The 17,390-nt window shown below is 44.1% G+C and overlaps 2 protein-coding genes across 2 annotated transcripts; one reads left to right on the forward strand and one right to left on the reverse strand.

The window, feature by feature from the left end:
• The first annotated feature begins 2,327 nt into the window (after nt 1–2,327).
• On the forward strand, nt 2,328–3,038 carry LOC124695187 (ethylene-responsive transcription factor ERF014-like). Its single transcript, XM_047228066.1, has one exon. It carries the CDS (start codon nt 2,328–2,330, stop codon nt 3,036–3,038), a length of 711 nt encoding a protein of 236 aa, XP_047084022.1.
• Nucleotides 3,039–7,757: 4,719 nt separating this feature from the next.
• Nucleotides 7,758–12,788, reverse strand: LOC124701934 (vacuolar protein sorting-associated protein 9A-like). Its single transcript, XM_047234037.1, has 5 exons — nt 12,658–12,788; nt 11,618–11,765; nt 10,300–10,470; nt 9,648–9,827; nt 7,758–8,982 (listed from the first exon to the last, which is right to left on the reverse strand). Exons 1-5 carry the CDS (start codon nt 12,768–12,770, stop codon nt 8,152–8,154), a joined length of 1,443 nt encoding a protein of 480 aa, XP_047089993.1. The 5' UTR covers nt 12,771–12,788; the 3' UTR covers nt 7,758–8,151.
• Between the last annotated feature and the right edge of the window lie 4,602 nt (nt 12,789–17,390).

Below are 17,390 nucleotides of genomic sequence, written 5' to 3' on the forward strand. Positions count from 1 at the left end.
CCATACGCGCGCCAATCTTTACACCGAGATGTGCAGAGGTGCTTGATCATCTTACACAGCTTTCGTCTCTTTTCTCATGCCTGATCTGACCTCTCACTCTCCACACACGCATGCATGGACGGGCCAGCGCCTTTCAACTTGCTTGGCCATGACGACTGATGTATGAGCTTTTCAGAGTACACCTAGCCCTTACTTAATTATACTGTGGGGCCGTATTGCAGCTCAGATTAATATACTTTCATCAGAAACCTGTCATGCACATGAGTTCATGACGTGAGAATCATGGCCGCGGATCTTTACAAAATATAGTCCTAACTTCTAAGTACGAGGCACTAATCGACATTGGAAAACGAATAATTAAGCATTGCTTAGGCTGGCCTTTTGAAGTTTTCTTTGTTTCATGGCAGCGGAAATGGTGCATATGGCCCCTCCACCCAAAAAACATATACTTTTAATTGTCAAAAAATTCACATGTAAATCTCGACAATCTATGTAAGCTCGTACAATTTAGCGAAAAAAACGATATTCTTTGTAGTCAATGTAAAAAAAAGAAAGAAAAAACATGTCTCACAGAAAGCTTTATTTTTAGCACCAAATTTTGAATATTTTACAAAACCCAAACGGTAAGTCGATTTTTCATGCAAAGACTTTGCGCGCACATAGCATGTGAAGATGTAGATGCAAATTTTTCCTTAGAAATTTTTGACATTTCAAAATATACCAAAGATGTATTTTAAAATAATGGGAGCATATGCACCCGAGAGCTAAAACATCAACCCCCAATTAAACTAGGGGCTTTTCCCCGCATTCCATCCGTGTACTGAAATGGCATAATGCTACGGTGAGGAAATTTCAGAAACCACTAACTATTCGTATAATACGTTGCACATAGGTCTGATTTCAGATCAAGCTACAGTAGACATGACGACCAATGAAAACAAGCCGATGAAGATGTGGCATTGTCCATGTGTACTAATCAGGGGTAATATGAAACAATTTGGGTCAGCTGTTTAAAAGTTTTTGTCACTTTTATGACGTTTGACCAAAAAAATGGTGAAACTTGCGAACTTATCAAAAAATAATGAAAAAAATCCAGTAATTGAAACACTATGAAATAACTGATCTAGGAATGTTTGGAACAATGAGACGAGGTGCTTGAAAGTTTTATCACTTCTGTGAGATTCGGCCAAAATTTGGTGAAAATTTGAAATTTTCTAGCCAGACAATGACCGAAGTGTGTCTCCACCATGCCAATCATCTCCTTCCCCATGATCAAATAGGAGCCAAGCATTTAGGGCTGTGCGTGCCGGGAGTAGACTTTTGTTTCTCTGTAACTAAACTCTCTTATCCAACGAAATATGGCAAAGCTTTTTGCCTTGGTTAAAAAAAATTTGGGGTCTCATATAGCAATATGGCATCTCAGATGAATTATGTGCTTTCGTTGATCAGGAATCTGTCAAGCACATGAGCTCATGACGTGTGAATCATGGCCGCATATCTTAACAAGAAACTGTCCTACGTACGTACGAGGCACAAATCGACATCTGAAATCGAAAACGAATAATTAAGCATTGTTTGCGCTGGCTTTTTTGAATTTTCTTTTCTTCCCTGGAAGCCAAACTTTGTTATAGAAAAATACACGGGGGCTTTTCCCCTGGTTCCATCCAATGCACTGAAATGGCAGAATGGCATGGCAGACGATGGATCTGGTTTTACAGCTATTTCGATAGCTTTTAGAAATGGTTTTCCGACAGCATCAGGCAGGTTTGGCAGCCCATGCATGTGGACATTGTACCCATTTTCCATTTCTTTCTCGCGGCAATAAATACTGCTGGAGCGTCCTGGTTCCTCGAACCCTCCTTGGGCAAGCTACATTCTCACATGATCTGCATATACCTTCTCAACAAGCCAGGCCAGGCGAGGGGCAAAGTCGGCAGTACACCATACGTACGTACTTCTACATGGTAGTACATACCAGTAGAGAGATTTGTTCCAGCTGGGCCGCTGTGCGATCTAGCCAGCCTTGGTCGTCGATCACTTGTACACTATTGTCAGAAATAAAAACGAAAAGACAGTTACTGACACAAGTGACACCTCTTCTCCTCCAAATGCAGCTAACGGCTATAGAATAACCCCAACCCTTTCTCCACTGTTAGGACCACGTAATCCCGTACGTACTTGCTGACTTTGCGTGCGCGAGTGTGACATTGTCCCTTTTCCCACAAATTAGCAACAGCGTTCACACGCCGCGTCCTATAAGTAACGTCTGACCTGCTTACGCACCAGTGTAGTGTGTGTCTGGCCGCGCGCAGGATCTAGAGAGAAAAATGGTCAAGAACCTGTCGAGCAGCAGCAGGTGCGACGCTCATGGCGGTGGTGGTGGTGGCGGTGCTGCCGCAGCAGCGCTGTGCGGCGCCGGGAGCAGGCCGGCAGTGGCGGTGAGGCAGTACAAGGGGGTGCGGATGCGGAGCTGGGGGTCGTGGGTGTCGGAGATCAGGGCGCCGCACCAGAAGCGCCGGATCTGGCTCGGCTCCTACGCCACGCCGGAGGCCGCCGCGCGCGCCTACGACGCCGCGCTCCTCCGCCTCAAGGGCTCCGACGCCATCCTCAACTTCCCATCGTCCTCCACCTCGACGTGGCAGCCGACCGACTCGGTGGCCGATGATTCGTCCCCGAGGTCCATCCAGCGCGCGGCCGCTGCTGCCGCGGCGGCCTTCCAAGTCGAAGCCACCACCACGATCGTCGCCGACGACAGCTGCTCTTCCAGCGCCGAGGCCACGACGCCGACCTCCGCGGCCTCGGTATCGACGATAGGGAGCGCCGACGCCCAGGAGCACGCGACATCTTCGATGTCCGCCGCGGCCAGCGCTGCGTCGCCGGAGGGTGATCAGGACGAGCTGTGGACGGAGCTGGACGCGTTCGCTTCCACCGAACTCATGGATCTCGTCGCCGGCGGTCACGCCACGCCGTTTCCGTCGGCCTGCTGGGAGGAGCCCGAGGAGGACGGCGAGATGATGAGACTGTGGAGCTTCTGCTAGGCACCAGCGTATACTGCACTACACAGGAAGATCAACACTGATCGCCGTCTGCTTCCATTAATTCTTTTCGCCACTGCCCTCACCGTTGCTTAGCTGCATCTGCATGCATGGATCCTCTCTAGGCTCTATCTCGATCGGTCCATGTCTGCTTCCATAGATTCTTTCGTTCCTTTGGCATTGGTATGGAAAATATTAGATTTTCTTGTTTATTTCGTGAGAATTTTATTAATACTATATATACTCCTACACTGTATTTTATTTGCTGATGAGTGAATCGAGTGAGACTGATAGCATCGCTGCATTGGATGCTTTTGGATTTGTTCCGTTTTGCTTCAGCTTATGTTCTTCAATATTACAATTAGTTTATTCTGAAAGTGCTCGGAAGAACGCGCTTTGTGTCTCGTGCCTAGGGATCCTTCGTGTTTAAGCACCCCCACACTCATGCAGGAGCTAGCTGTACCTGTACTGGTCTGTAACCATTTGCAAACCTAGCTAGCGTTTTAGTATTGTAAAGCAAAGGTGATACCATCAAACAATGCTTTCGATCTAGCTAAGATTCCAATGCACCTGCTAGCTGTTTTCCTTTCCCACTTCACCTGATTTTTTAATGAGTTTTAAAACGCATTTCAAAATATCAAAAAAATTGGAAAAATGTCGCCCATACATATCGATGTTCTATATGCTCGCAAAGGCGTTTCACGGAAAAACGATATTTTTTGTGTCCAGTGTGAAAATACAAAATTCATTGCTTAAAAAGAGCTCTTCATTAGTGTGGCGTTTAGGATGCCGAGCTACATGTAGCTCTTTGTTTTTAAAGACTTAAAAGTTGTATTTTAAAGTTTTAAAAAATCTAAAATAAAATTCTAGAGGTAGCCAATGATATATGCTACAAATGGTACAAAAATTTATTGCAAACTGATCTGTATTATAGGCTACACGAAATTGAAAAAATTTGACAGAAGATACATCTTGCGCCTATGGGCCGCTATAACTATCCAAGAAGACATCGAGAAAGGTGCCATCCTCTCTTTCCCAGTAACGGAGTGACTAGCTACTCCGACTTCTTATTCAAGTTCAATTCTTTCGACGGGCGATTGAATTGCACTTTTACCCAATTTGGGAAGACACATCTGTTGATGAGTGGTTGTACAACGGTGTAGTAGTCTTGAAATATGTACTACAGTGTTCACTATAAAATTTATTAAAATTTTTCATTTTTGTGTAGCCTAGAATATAAAGTAGTTTGTATTGAGATTTTACAATGTAGTATACAATATTGACTATCTCTAGAATTTTGATTCGGATTTTTCAAAATTTTAAAATACGAATTCTGAGTGTTTGAAAATAAAGGGATACGTGTAGCTCGGCGTCCGTTTGAAGTTTTCACTCTTCACAAGATATTTCCTTATCTTTTTTTACATAGGATATAAAAAAGGCTGGTTTCCACCAAATTTTACATGTGCGCATAGAATGTCGAGATGTACCGCAGAAATTTTGTTCAGAGCTTTTATTGACATTTCACAATGTTTTTCCCGTAGCAGAAGCACATGCACCCAAACATGGATTTCGGATATCCATCCCTTCCATATTAGTTATCGCAGAGGGGGAGTATCACTTTAATTTGGCGGAAAAGAAGTACAGGCTAAATTTCATGTCCATCCAGGAAGACTACGTCAGAACAGTGTATCCAAACAAGCCCTTAGAACATCTCCACTCGCACTCCCCAAAGCCCCGGTGCCGGCGTCTAAAATCTTGCCCAGCCGCGGTCCTCAAAATTTTTTTTAGCCGACGCGTTCTAACTTTGTATCCGGCGCTCTCAGGCCGAACTCAGTAGAAAGGGAGGCTAGCGGGGGCGCCGGTACGCCGCGTGTTGGCGGGAACGACATGTGAAGAAGGCGCGGAAAACGACTGCATGCATGTTGTGAACCCGCCCCGTCAGCATCGGCGGAGTCGTCTTCCTCATCACCTTCCACGCCCGTCAAAGGCTGCTCGCCTGCTTGCCTTCCGCGTCGAGTCGCGTCGACGTTAAGGCGCCTACTCGTCTTCAGCGCCGCCTGCTCGCCTTCAGCGGTGGTCAAAGGCGAGCAGCGGCTCGCCTTCCCGCGTCGTATGGCGTCGGCGTTAATGTGTTTGCTCGTCTTTAGTGTCACATGCTCGTCTTCAGCGGCGGCGTTAATGCCCACCAACGGGCTTCCTCGGCACTATATAAACCGCCGCTCGTCTCCCTCGTCGCACATTCCACCTCACCCTCTCCTCCTCCAAACCTCCTCTGCGTCATCCTCCAACTCCCCTAGTCATGGACCACCAAGACCAAGAGAGAGCAGGCGTTGCCGCCAACGGCTTCGACCGCCGGTCCCTGCAAGTCGCCGAGGCGCGCGCCCTTCGGGACGCGCGCTACCCCGTCCCGTCGAACATGCGCTGTTCGGAGGTGTGGGGGTGCGCGCTCAGCCGCGGTGGTTTGCCGGTCCCGCCTGTGCCGACGGGGACCGAGCGAACGGTGGCCATCTACGACCACTTATGGGATCACCAGGCGGCGGAGGAGAGGAACGACCCGCAGTGGTCGCCGGACAACGACGACGCGTGGACGCTCTTCTTCCCGCGGAAGCGCGCCGATTGCCTCGCCGCCTACGACGGCAACGTCGACCCGCCAGCCAGCCACAAAATCAGTCGGCGGCGGCGGTGGTGGAGCGCGCCTGGGAGGACCCTCGCGTGGGTCGTCCGCTACATCGCCAACGGGAACGACCCGCTGTTGCAGATGCCGCCACGTCACTTGCAGCTGGCGGCGCCTCGAGGCAACGACGGCCAGTGGGCAGCGCAGTGCCGGTCCACTTCCTCGTTGCGCTCCTCCTCCTCCTCGCGCGGGTCCTCGTCGAGGCACTCGCCTTACAACACACCATCGCCAAGGTTCCTGGCGACGGTGAAGGTCGAGCCGGTGGAGGCTCCTCCTTCTCGCAGGTGCCGCCATGGAGGTGGTGGCGCCTTCGTCACCCGCAAGCCATCTCCATCACGCTAGCGGGGAGTGGACGCCAGCGCCGGAATACAAGGCGGCAGCTTCAATCGTCAAGGTAGACGACGACCCGGAGGAGATCCCTTGTCTGCGCCAAGCCCGAGTTTGGCGAGGCGTGAAGCGCACGGCGGACCACCTCCGCGCGGAGGAGCTAGGAGCACCGCCATCGCCTTGGCCTCGTCATCAACCTCGACGACGAGGTTGGCTCGTCCAGCATGCCGCGCGGGAGGCGCGGGGACGCCAGCTAGGGCTACAACAGCTACCTCCCGCAGCCAAAGGAGGAGGAGCCCGACTACAACGAGGACTATGCGGCAGCGATGTACCGCCACCTAGGACTAGGGCATGGCGTCAACGGTAGCGGCAGTTACTAGTTTTTTTTTATCTATGTTTTTAAATTTATACAAATATTGGCCAAGTATGATGAACTATCTATGAATCGGCGGGTTTCTAAAATTGTGTTAAATTTTGAAAATTCTAATTTTTTCAGTGTAGGGGGCACGATTGGGAGGCGCCCAGCCCCTATTTCTTGTTTGTTTGTTTAACAATTGTTTAGTTGCTCACCACGTCTACCATATGGTCGCCCAGCCCCTATTTCGCCAAAACGGCTGAGCCGGAGCCCCATATGGGGGGACACACACTCTCGTTTCTAGCAGTGTGGCATGGCATGGTCACTTGCGGTGTGGAAGGACAGTTCTTGCCTGCAAGGTCAAATGCTTTAGTTCGTTGCAGGTGTTTGTCTACGACAACTCCATCAATACAGTCCTTTCCGGCTCGAATTTGTGTGCACATATTGTCGGACAAATATATTGCCATCAATACAGTCCTTTTAAGCTAGGTATAAGACGTATAGATGCGAAGACAAAACTGTGCATGATCTCGACGTCTAACAATCTAATTACTCTGCCACCGGCCACCAGAAATTGGGATCTCCGCTGAACTCCCAACTGCTGGGCAGAATCCGGCGGCAAGAAAATACTACTGAAGCTATATTGATACACAGGTGCTTGATGTGCACTACAGTACCTTCAGTTTGTAAACAAATGTCGAGAAAGTCCTAGCTTTTGCAAAAGTAGGATTCACTATTCACCTCCCCAATTGTAAAAACGAACCAGAATAGATATAGTACGCGTTCATTTTAGGTTTTTAGATCCATGGAGAATGAGTTGACATTGCAGCAAATCTGGAACACAGACAAAACACATGCATGTTCTGGACAGCTCAACCTATGATGCAGGAACGCTCGATCAACATGTATATCTCTTCATTCCTCTATATTCAAATCAAGACTTGCCAAGGTAAGCTCAGGGGAAAACAAAAGTCAAGGCAAAATAATGCTGGATCCTTTTGCGGATCCAGACGTCTCCCATTGGTAGATCTCTTATGGCACATGGTAATAGACACAACTACATGCCTGATAAAGCCTAACCTCACTGCCCAGTGAAGCAACAGAACCTGTGAAGACACTGGTTCTTCGTTCTTTAAAAGTTACTGAAGACACATATAACACTACTCATAATTCATATAATTAGGAACAAGAACAGATAACTCAGTCCATCTAAAAAAAAGATATGTACCTCATTCTGTTTAATTTGTAACCGTGCTTGGTTCATACCCTAAACTGAATTGACCAAAATGCAGTCATTATTAGTTGGAAAGTCAGCATGAGAATGGGAATAGTTCTCTTGGAAAGAGGTCAGCGCCCCTGATGGTATGATATGGGTGATTCCCAGATTAAGATACCACATGCAGGTACATCAGTTAGTTCATACAGCTTCCATGACAATTCCTTTGTTCACTGGCATGAATACTACCTGCACTTACAGAAATTCTAGTTACATGGTAACAGTTTACAAAAATGGCATTCACCACAAAATCAAACTGACAATAAAGTCGAGAGCCAAGGATCAATGAATAAATATTTGGATCTAGCTTCAGCACAATGATTTTTTATCCTCCTAGTCACCGAATACCTGCGTTCTAGTTTCCAGCATGTACAACTGTGGCTTCAAGGCACGCAGCATATCTGCTCATGTCAAATATGAATTCTTTTTGTAGCCAATTGTCGCCTCTTGGTATGACAACAAACTGCAGAAGGCAACTGGCAGGTCATGCATGCTCTGGCTGATCTGATGATTCATCTTGCAGTGTTCGCTCACTTGGATCAACAGCAGCTCGAGTTGTACTGACATTGCCCACTTCTGACTCAGTAATTTCATTTTTAATCTCTTCCGAAGCCTTGTTGCTTTCTTCGCTGCTCTCACAACTATTTACGACATTCTTCACATTCTCAGGCTCCTCAGATATCTGAAGATCAGATGCAGTTTGGGTGCTCTGAACAAAAGGAGTTTCAGGGGTAATACCCATCCCCTGAGAAAGTGCCACATACCTAAGTACTAATTGCTTGTAAGAGTTTAAAAGGGTATCTACATCAGCAACCGTCAGATCACCAGCACGGGCAAATAGAAATGGGTAATCCTGAAATATTTTGCTCAAGTCGTCGTCCTTGAGAAGCTCCGTAGCTCCTTTCTTCTCTAAATCGGAGATAGATTGCACCCGCTCAACTGACTTACTGCTCACATCACTTTCCCTTCTCTTGTCCTGAACTGGACCTTGGACATGATCTTTCAAAGACAAGTTGACATCAGAACTCCCACTACCTTTCAGTGTTTGTGAGCTATGCTCCCGCACAACAAGATTGGTTTCACTATCCTGGTTTTCAGAGCCAGCTGATAATCCTAACAAGCGTTCCCTTGCCAAATCCATCTTCTTCTGGAAATCTCGTTCATCCATGGATAATGACTCCGCATCAATATTCCAGATGAAAGATTCAGCAGACAAGATGTTCGTGAAAAAATATTGAGCCTCTGAAACCAGTCGTGATTGGCTCCTATATCGTTGTATGTATAATAGATTTGAGTGTAACTGTGGAGGATTAGCCTGCATTAAGAGAAGCTGCTTAATTTATGCAGGCAAACTACCTTTAATATAAATCCATGAGAGAATTATGTGGGTTCAGTTTATAAGCCCAACACAGAAGGTGTCATGCCACTGTAGTCTACATAAATAAAGTAACACAGTCATGACAATAGAGCATCACCAAGTGAAACCTTGACAAGTTGACAGGCTGAACCGGAAGGGCAGAGATGTAAGAAGTACTTGTAGGTTACCCATTGGTTATGCATTATCCATATAAGAAGATAAATTAACTCCTTACAAGATACAGATAGTCAAATATACTAAGCTTGTTATTAGGACGAGAAATACGAGAGCTGCATTACAATAGACAGGTAGAATGCTAGAACGCAATGGATAGCAACTACGAAGCTAGGCCACACAGCGCACTGACAGCTCTACAGAGGAAGTGTCATGTCCGACGTATCCAACCACCAGGTACCATCACAACACGTTGCTGATACTTTCCCAACACATATTGAACTTGAACAAGATCTACTGATAGGCAATGTAAAGTTGATACTTCTGTATCAAAAACACAATACTTCTAAGTGCTAACAATAGATACTTCACTTTTTAAGACAAGCTTCCAACTTCCAAGAAAGATCTCCCCCCATCAACACCGTACTAGTACAGGCACTGAACCATACCTTTAAGGTAACATAGATGAGGACTGGAAGGAATTCGTCAGCTCCATGGGCGTCATCATTTGACATATGAGAAGCATTCATAAGTAAGTTATTGATGACTTTACAACAGTTCAGGATGCAAGCAAGCTTATCCCTTGGAGCCTTATACATGTTTATCTTCTGCAGCTCTTTCTGCGCAAGCTGAAAGAACGAACATGAGAGAAAAACATCTATATCAGTATATCACCATATGAAAAGAATATGCATGCTACTGGAAAGCTGTCATTAGGTCAAAAGTGGCTTCACCATTCTGTGTTTGGCACCTTTAATCTTTTGTGGTTTGTTTACAACATAACATAAAAAATTATGTTTGTTTTAAAATTGACAGTGGTTTTAATACTCCTTCAAGAGGGTGATAGGAAGTGGCAAGAGTGGCATAATGTGAAAAGGCAAGGTTAAATAAGTGTGAAAATAAAGTGTCAGTATTACAGTAGTTTACAAACACACATAACATAGATAGGTCAGCAGGTTTAATGTCAGACCTATGTATTAAAATGCTATCATAGCTCATTTCAGCAAGAAAGTTTTCATCTGGACAACCTGCTACCAAAGAGTGAAGTAGCACGTCCACTGACATACGAAATTTTGAGACAAGAGAAAATTAGTTTCCTACCAGCCATGATGTTTCATTCTGATATTCTGGTTTTATATCCAAGTTTTCAGGATGTATAAACTGCTGTAGCAAAGACATCTTCTCAAAAAGTTCTTCATCACTCCTCACATCTTCCGGGACCGAAGCAAATACCCGATTATACAGCTTCGTCATAATATACTTCTCAAGGCCCTACAAGCACAAGAGTAAACCATGATAAATATTATCAAATGCTCGAAAGAATAAAAAGTCTACAACATATAATGCATGATTGGCATAACAGGATGACAGAAATATTACTAGCTACAGTTATAGCATAAATAACAAATAATTAATCTTGAAATACACAAAGATTTACCACGGCAAGTCATATAACACAGCAAGTCTTGATCAAATGATACTTGCACGTGACTAGTGTAAATTTCACACCTCCACCAAAGTTTTGACATCAAACATTGTTTTATTATGAAAATTCCATCTAAATTGTAAATCTTAAGCAAAGATGATTGTTTACCATCTAATGTTAACATATGCAAGAAAGTTATTGGGTTCTGTAACATGAAAACAACAAAATAGAACCAATTATAGTGAAAACATGGTTGCTTGGTGCTTATCCTGTCCAAGAATAACCATACCACACCCAAATCAAGATATCATTATGAAAAAATAATAATAAATCAGTTATAATGGTTGAAATTTTGTCAAACTATACAAGTAATCACGAAGGATCACAAATTGCTTGTCAAACATTCAAAAATTCAAGGTGGTGTGCGATTACAATCTTGATTTATGGTTTTAATAATTTAGTTGAGAGATACCCAACTTGAAAATGCCTTAGGAGTTGTGCATCAAGTGCCATAGTAGTGTCATATATCAATGGTTGATTGAGATGATTTGACAAACCTATGCATTCCTGTGGAGCTTAAAATGCATGCATCAAGCAATCAGCAGACTGCGAATGTAATAACATGATACATGATGCCTGAATCTTTGACAAGGACATTTGATATTGTCACAAGAAACAAGACAACGAGACAGCACGAACAAGAAAAAAATGTGATTATTTTTCCAGTTTACCCTACTGTCAAATAAACTCAGCCCATTTATCAAAGAACAAAAGTCACATAGACCAACCATGTTAGAAACTACAGTTTGCAGGGTCCAATACTTGAGAATCAGATTTCAAGAAGTACTTACATCGCCATCACTCAAAAACCAAAATGAGAGAACATGTAGTCCTTTTTTACATGGACTTTAGAAAAATTGCAATCAACATGAAGATAGAGCTTTTCTCTAGACACATAGTTCTATTAACGGGAGCACAGAATAAGTAAATTACCTCACCGGCACTCTCTAGTTCTTCTTCAGAACTGCCAGCCCAGGGAGTGTGGGATCTGAAAGCACCTTCCATATTTTGAAGGAACTCTTGGACAGCTGCACTATCTTTTTCTGGATCAGGAGCTCTGTTTGAGAACGTCACGATAAAGCTGTATACATAAAACATGACTACATTAATGTCACATTTTACGTTAAAACCTACATATATGGCAAGTATTAACTAGGCACCGATACTGAATCTAGTTGGGGGTGGTGAGGACCCACAGCATATATCTGTGTGTAGAAGAACCACGTAATCCCACAAGTTTACAAAGCAATTCAATACTTGACACTTTTAGTCTTGTTGGCAACATATAATTGATCAATATGTGACTATGATAAAATCCTTGCAACACAACGTAAGCTCAGGATTCAACATTGATTGCTGATGCTATTTGTGGGAAGTGTTATGGGTAAACTCAATCCTTCGTCTACCTCTAGATAAGCCCGGGCGATTTATCTTCAGACCCAGAATAATAATCGCAGTAAGTTTCATGCAACTGCACCCAAGTAGTTTATGTCACTCAACCCAAGTGGTTATCTGTCTATAATCAAATACGCACCTAGGTAGGGGCACACAGTCAGCTCCTTATATATGTGGAAAAGGTTCGTCACATTGCCTTGTACTTCTATATCTACATCAAGCTGCACAGCCTGCATCCATGTACAGTGGTCCACCATAGCCATTGAACCCCAGCTCGAAATTACAGAAACAACGGTTAGCAAATGGATGAAGACACGAGCAGCAGTCCTAGGTTAAGCTCTCGAGAGACCCTAGCACAGCAGTAGAATCCCCTTGGATGTGTGCTCAAGGCGTACCAAATTCTCACAGAAGGACAGTAAAATGACTCATCCCACACTGATTCAACCTCGGCGCCTCGCGCAAGGACCAACAGATTTGAATAAATAAACCCACCACCCCGGATCTGTACACCACGAAGTGAATCCCCTAGAAAGGAAATTGAGGGAAACGGGGGCGGAGGGGAGGGGAGAGGAGCTGACCCCTTGATGGCCTTGACGAACTCGGAGGCGGAGGGCTGGCGCATGCGCTCGAGGAAGTCGTGCCAGGCTAGCGGCGCCGTGGAGGACCCGAAGGCGTCGGCTCCGCCCTCCATCGTCGCCGGATCGGGGAGGGGCCGGGGGCTCGGCGGTTCGGATCAGCGGGGAGCGGGCTGATTTGGTTCTGAACTGTAGAAGTGCAGACGGGAGCGGGGAGAGGTCAAGGCTCGCCGCGGATTCCCCTGCCGACGCGGCGATTTTCGGATTTCTATACTGTTCGGACTCGCCGAGGAGGTGCTCGCGGCGTGTCCCGGCAAGCAAAGATGGCCTGCCTCGCCTCGTTGCTCTGCAATCTGCACGTGTGCATCGACTGGCCGGTGAAGGGCCGCTCGGTGGGATAATTAATAAGGGGGGTCTACTCTTCTCTTCGTTCCTAAATACTAGGAGGTGGCGTTTTGGCTCATAGGAGCAAATGCTCCTATTATACAAAATAATTAAAAAACAATTTTAAAAATGTCAAAAAATTCTGACATATTTTTTTTGTTGTACATCGTGACATTCTATGTTAGTGCACAAGTTTTCATGGAGAAACAACATTTTATGTGGCGTGTACAAAAAAGACAAAAAAATATCCTGTACGTAGTCGTGTTATAGCATCAAAATTTGTCTTTTTTACTGGAGCAACAAATTTTTATAGTTTTTTTTGAAAACTTGTGTACGAACATAAAATGTGTAGATGTACATGAAAATTTTTAGTTTAGAATTTTTTGACACTTCGAAATGTTGATTCACACAATGGGAGCAAATGCTCCTATGAGCCAAAATGAATATCCCTAAATACTACTACTACTATACTTGAAATCCTATCTTTGTAAGTAAAAAAGTTAAGTTTGTTTGGGAGTGGTGTTTTGGAACATGGGAGCATATGCTCCCTATATGTTAAAATGCATCTTACACATATTTTAAATTTCAAAAAAATTGAAATAAAAAATTCGCACGTACATATTCATGTGCTACGCGCTCACAAAGTCGTTTCATCAAAAATGAACTTATCATGTGACGTGTGTAAAAAAGACAAAATTCAGTGCTTAAAACAATGCTTTTTACAGGATAAGTTTTCTTTTTTTTTACATAGGTCACAAAAAATATTATTTTTTCGTGAAACTTGACGCACACACATATATTATGAAGATGTACATGTAGAATTTTTTTTCAAAAATTTTCCACACTTTAAAATATGTTTTGTTGGTAGAGGGAGCATGTGCACCCGGGAGCCGAATTGAATTTCCCAGTTTGATCACATCAATAAATATACAAATCTAGGAAAACATCAGTGCAATACATATTTCATAATGAGATTAGTTTGATGTTGATATAGTTTGGAAGAGAGAGAAAGTGCAGTTTATGTCAAAATATCACATTGATACCGAGATAACGGATAAAGCTTGTTTTATATGTAAATTCACGAGAATATATGGTGATCCCCGGTAAGATGGAAATTTGTCTAGATAATTCTAAACGGTTACACTTAGCGAGAAGTCTTTTCCTCCCGTCTCTCCTCTTAGCCGCCGCCTCAACCCTAACCGCCTCCAGTTCATCCTCCTCTATAGATTGGTTCCCCCTCCTACGGTCGGCTTCGCCGGCGTTGGGAGGAGTGGGGAACCCGATCTATGCATGGAGTTTCGAATAAAAGTATTATTTTCATTATATTATGTTAGGATTTTGGTAGCCGTCTTCTTGTTGGTTTCCCCTCAATGGAGATGGCACCGTCTGCAATAAGTGATTTTCGGCCTTTCGTTCGACGATGAGATCTTCTTCCCGGCATCAATGGTGGTGTTCAACAATCACACTTTTCTAGGTATGGGCCTTCGGATCTTGCTTCGCCAGATCGATTTTGGATTTTTTGTCGTTGTTGCCGGGAGGAGGATTATCCTCGCAATTTTTGTCTCGGCTGCTATGTTCTCGACAATGGTGATTCGTACTCTCGGCTCTCCATCGACGACGACAAAGCTAGTCGGTTATTATTCCCTGACATACTGGTGTTGGTACTCTTGCCGATGTTGTATGACTGCTTTAATGGTTGCGTGTGTGCACGTAGCCTTGGCATTGCGGCTCAAAAATTTATGGGAGAACTTTCGTCGGTATCTAAAGGTCTATGATTCGTTATCTATCTTTGGCAGCCTTCAAAAGAGTACAAGATTGTGTTCTTGAAGAAGAAAGAAATTGAAGACCTCGAAGATTTGTTACTATCTTTTAGACTTTATTTTGTAATCGTTGAAGTCAGTTCATGTATCTCTACCATGTACTATTTGTTGCTATGAATATATGTGGTATTGATTGTCAAAAAACAAGTTTGATCACATCAATAAAAATAGAAATCTAGAAAACATTAGTCCAATACATATTTAACAATGAGATTAGTTTGATGTTGATATAGTTTGGAAGAGAGAGAAGTGCAGTTTATGTCAAAATATCACATTGATACCGAGATAACGGATAGAGATTGTTTTATATGGAAATTCACGAGAATATATGGTGATCCCCGGTAAGATGGAAAAGAAAATACTCGGAAGCTACTACGAACTATAAAACACCAAAACAATAAACCTTGGATATGTGTGGGTGAGATCCTCTGTGCATGGGAGAAAGAAGCCTTGGAATATTATGAGTTAGGTGACCTTGGCTTTGTGGGTGATGCATTCAGCGTGGCAGTAGCTTGATTTATTTTTTCTCTTGTTCTATCATTGATTTAGTACCATATGAGCTGCCTAATATGATTATGACCATACACTACAAGAAAAGTTGCCATGGTCGACGAAGTTGAAGTCGCGCCGTGGTTGCTGGTGTACCATGGCCGACGATTTTGGGTCTGTCCGTTGTGCATGTCAAAACGTTTTTTTTTCTCGTTTTTGAGACCACCTAGCCCGACGAAAACGGCCAAAACGTTGCGTATGCTGGCCCGGGACGTGGTGCATCTCGAATTCCCGGGTTCGCCGGCCGAGTCAACGCAAATCCGCACCGCCGAGGGATGTAGGGCCCAGATGGCAGCCTCTCTGGCATTGTTTTTTTTCTCGATCGCGCCATCTCGTTCAACGCTCTCCGATCGAGCCGTTTACGATGCGGGATCATGGGTCCCGCATGTCATCCTCTATGAACCAAAATTCTTTCTATTCTTGGATTTTTTTGACCCCCTGATTTCTGGCTACTTCCTTTTTCTTTTGATCCCTTACCGCCTTGGAAACGTTGACACCGCTGCTGCTAATTGGGACTCGCATGTCATCCTCTATGAGCAATCAACTTTCTTTTCTTGGAGTTTTTTTTGGCACCTCAAATTTGGTCACTTGCCTTTTTCTTTCGATCCCCTGCCGCCTCTCAAACGGTGATACCGCTCGTTGCTAAATGGGACCCGCATGTCATCCTCTATGTACTATAAAACTTTCTTTTCTTGGATTTTTTTGGCACCTCATATTTGGTCACTTACATTTTTCTTTCGATCCCCTACCGCCTCTCAAACGGTGAGACCGCTGCTGCTAAATGGGAACCGCATGTCATCCTCTATGTACTATAAAACTTTCTTTTCTAGGATTTTTTTTGGAACCTCATATTTGTTCAATTGCCTTTTTCTTTCGATCTCGTGCAGCCTCTCAAACGGTGATACCGCTGCTGCTAAATGGGACCCGCATGTCATCCTCTATGTACAATCAAGTTTCTTTTCTTGAATTATTTTTGGCTCCTGATATTTGGTCACTTGCATTTTTCTTTCGATCTCATGCCACGTTGAGGACCCTGCAGGCTCATGGGACCCACATGTCATCCTCTATGTACAATAAAATTTCTTTTCTTGGATTATTTTTGGCTCCTGATATTTGGTCACTTGCCTTTTTCTTTCGATCTCGTGCAGCCTCTCAAACGGTGATACCGCTGCTGCTAAATGGGACCCGCATGTCATCCTCTATGTACACTCAAGTTTCTTTTCTTGAATTATTTTTGGCTCCTGATATTTGGTTACTTGCCTTTTTCTTTCGATCTCATGCCACGTTTGAAACGTTGAGGAACCTGCTGGCTCATGGGACCCGCATGTCATCCTCTATGTGCTATAAAAGTTTATTTTCTTGGGTTTTTTTTCACCCTCTGATTTTTGGCTATTTCCTTTTCCTTTTGATCCCCGCCGCCTTGGAAACGTTGAGTAAGCTGCTGACTCATGGGACCCGCATGTCATCCTCTATGTACAATCAACTTTCTTTTTCTTTTGATCTCAAGCCGCATTTGAAACATTGAGACCGCTGCTGCTAATTGGGACCCGCATGTCATCCTCTATGTACAATAAAGTTTCTTTTCTTGGATTATCTTTGGCTCCTGATATTTTGCCACTTGCCTTTTTCTTTCGATCTCATGCCGCCTTTGAAATGTTGAGTAAGCTGCTGGCTCATGGGTCCTGATGACCCACAAGTATAGGGGGTGTATCGTAGTACTTTCGATAAATAAGAGTGTCGAACCCAACGAGGAGCAGAAGGTGTTGACAAGCAGTTTCGATCAAGGATTCACTGTAAATGCTCACAGACAAGTATTCAGAGGGTTTTGATGTAACAGATGAATAAAGTACAAGTAAGTAAAATGCGAGAGAAATAATTGCAGCGAGTGGCCCAATCCTTTTTAGCACAAAGGACAAGCCGGTTTGTTTACTTATAATGACCAAACGTTCTTGAGGACACACGGGAATTTAGTCTAGTGCTTTC

This window comes from Lolium rigidum, chromosome 3 (genome assembly GCF_022539505.1).
Source record: "Lolium rigidum isolate FL_2022 chromosome 3, APGP_CSIRO_Lrig_0.1, whole genome shotgun sequence".
Lineage (NCBI taxonomy): Eukaryota > Viridiplantae > Streptophyta > Magnoliopsida > Poales > Poaceae > Lolium > Lolium rigidum.

Excerpts from the sequence above, each read along its gene's own strand:
- LOC124695187 (XM_047228066.1), top strand. The coding sequence starts at position 2,328 with ATGGTCAAGAACCTGTCGAGCAGCAGCAGGTGCGACGCTCATGGCGGT.
- LOC124701934 (XM_047234037.1), bottom strand. The coding sequence starts at position 12,770 with ATGGAGGGCGGAGCCGACGCCTTCGGGTCCTCCACGGCGCCGCTAGCC. Across the intron at positions 11,766-12,657 it reads TTCGTCAAGGCCATCAAGGG|CTTTATCGTGACGTTCTCAA; the intron begins GTCAGCTCCTCT and ends TTATGTATACAG. Across the intron at positions 10,471-11,617 it reads AACTAGAGAGTGCCGGTGAG|GGCCTTGAGAAGTATATTAT; the intron begins GTAATTTACTTA and ends TTGTGCTTGTAG.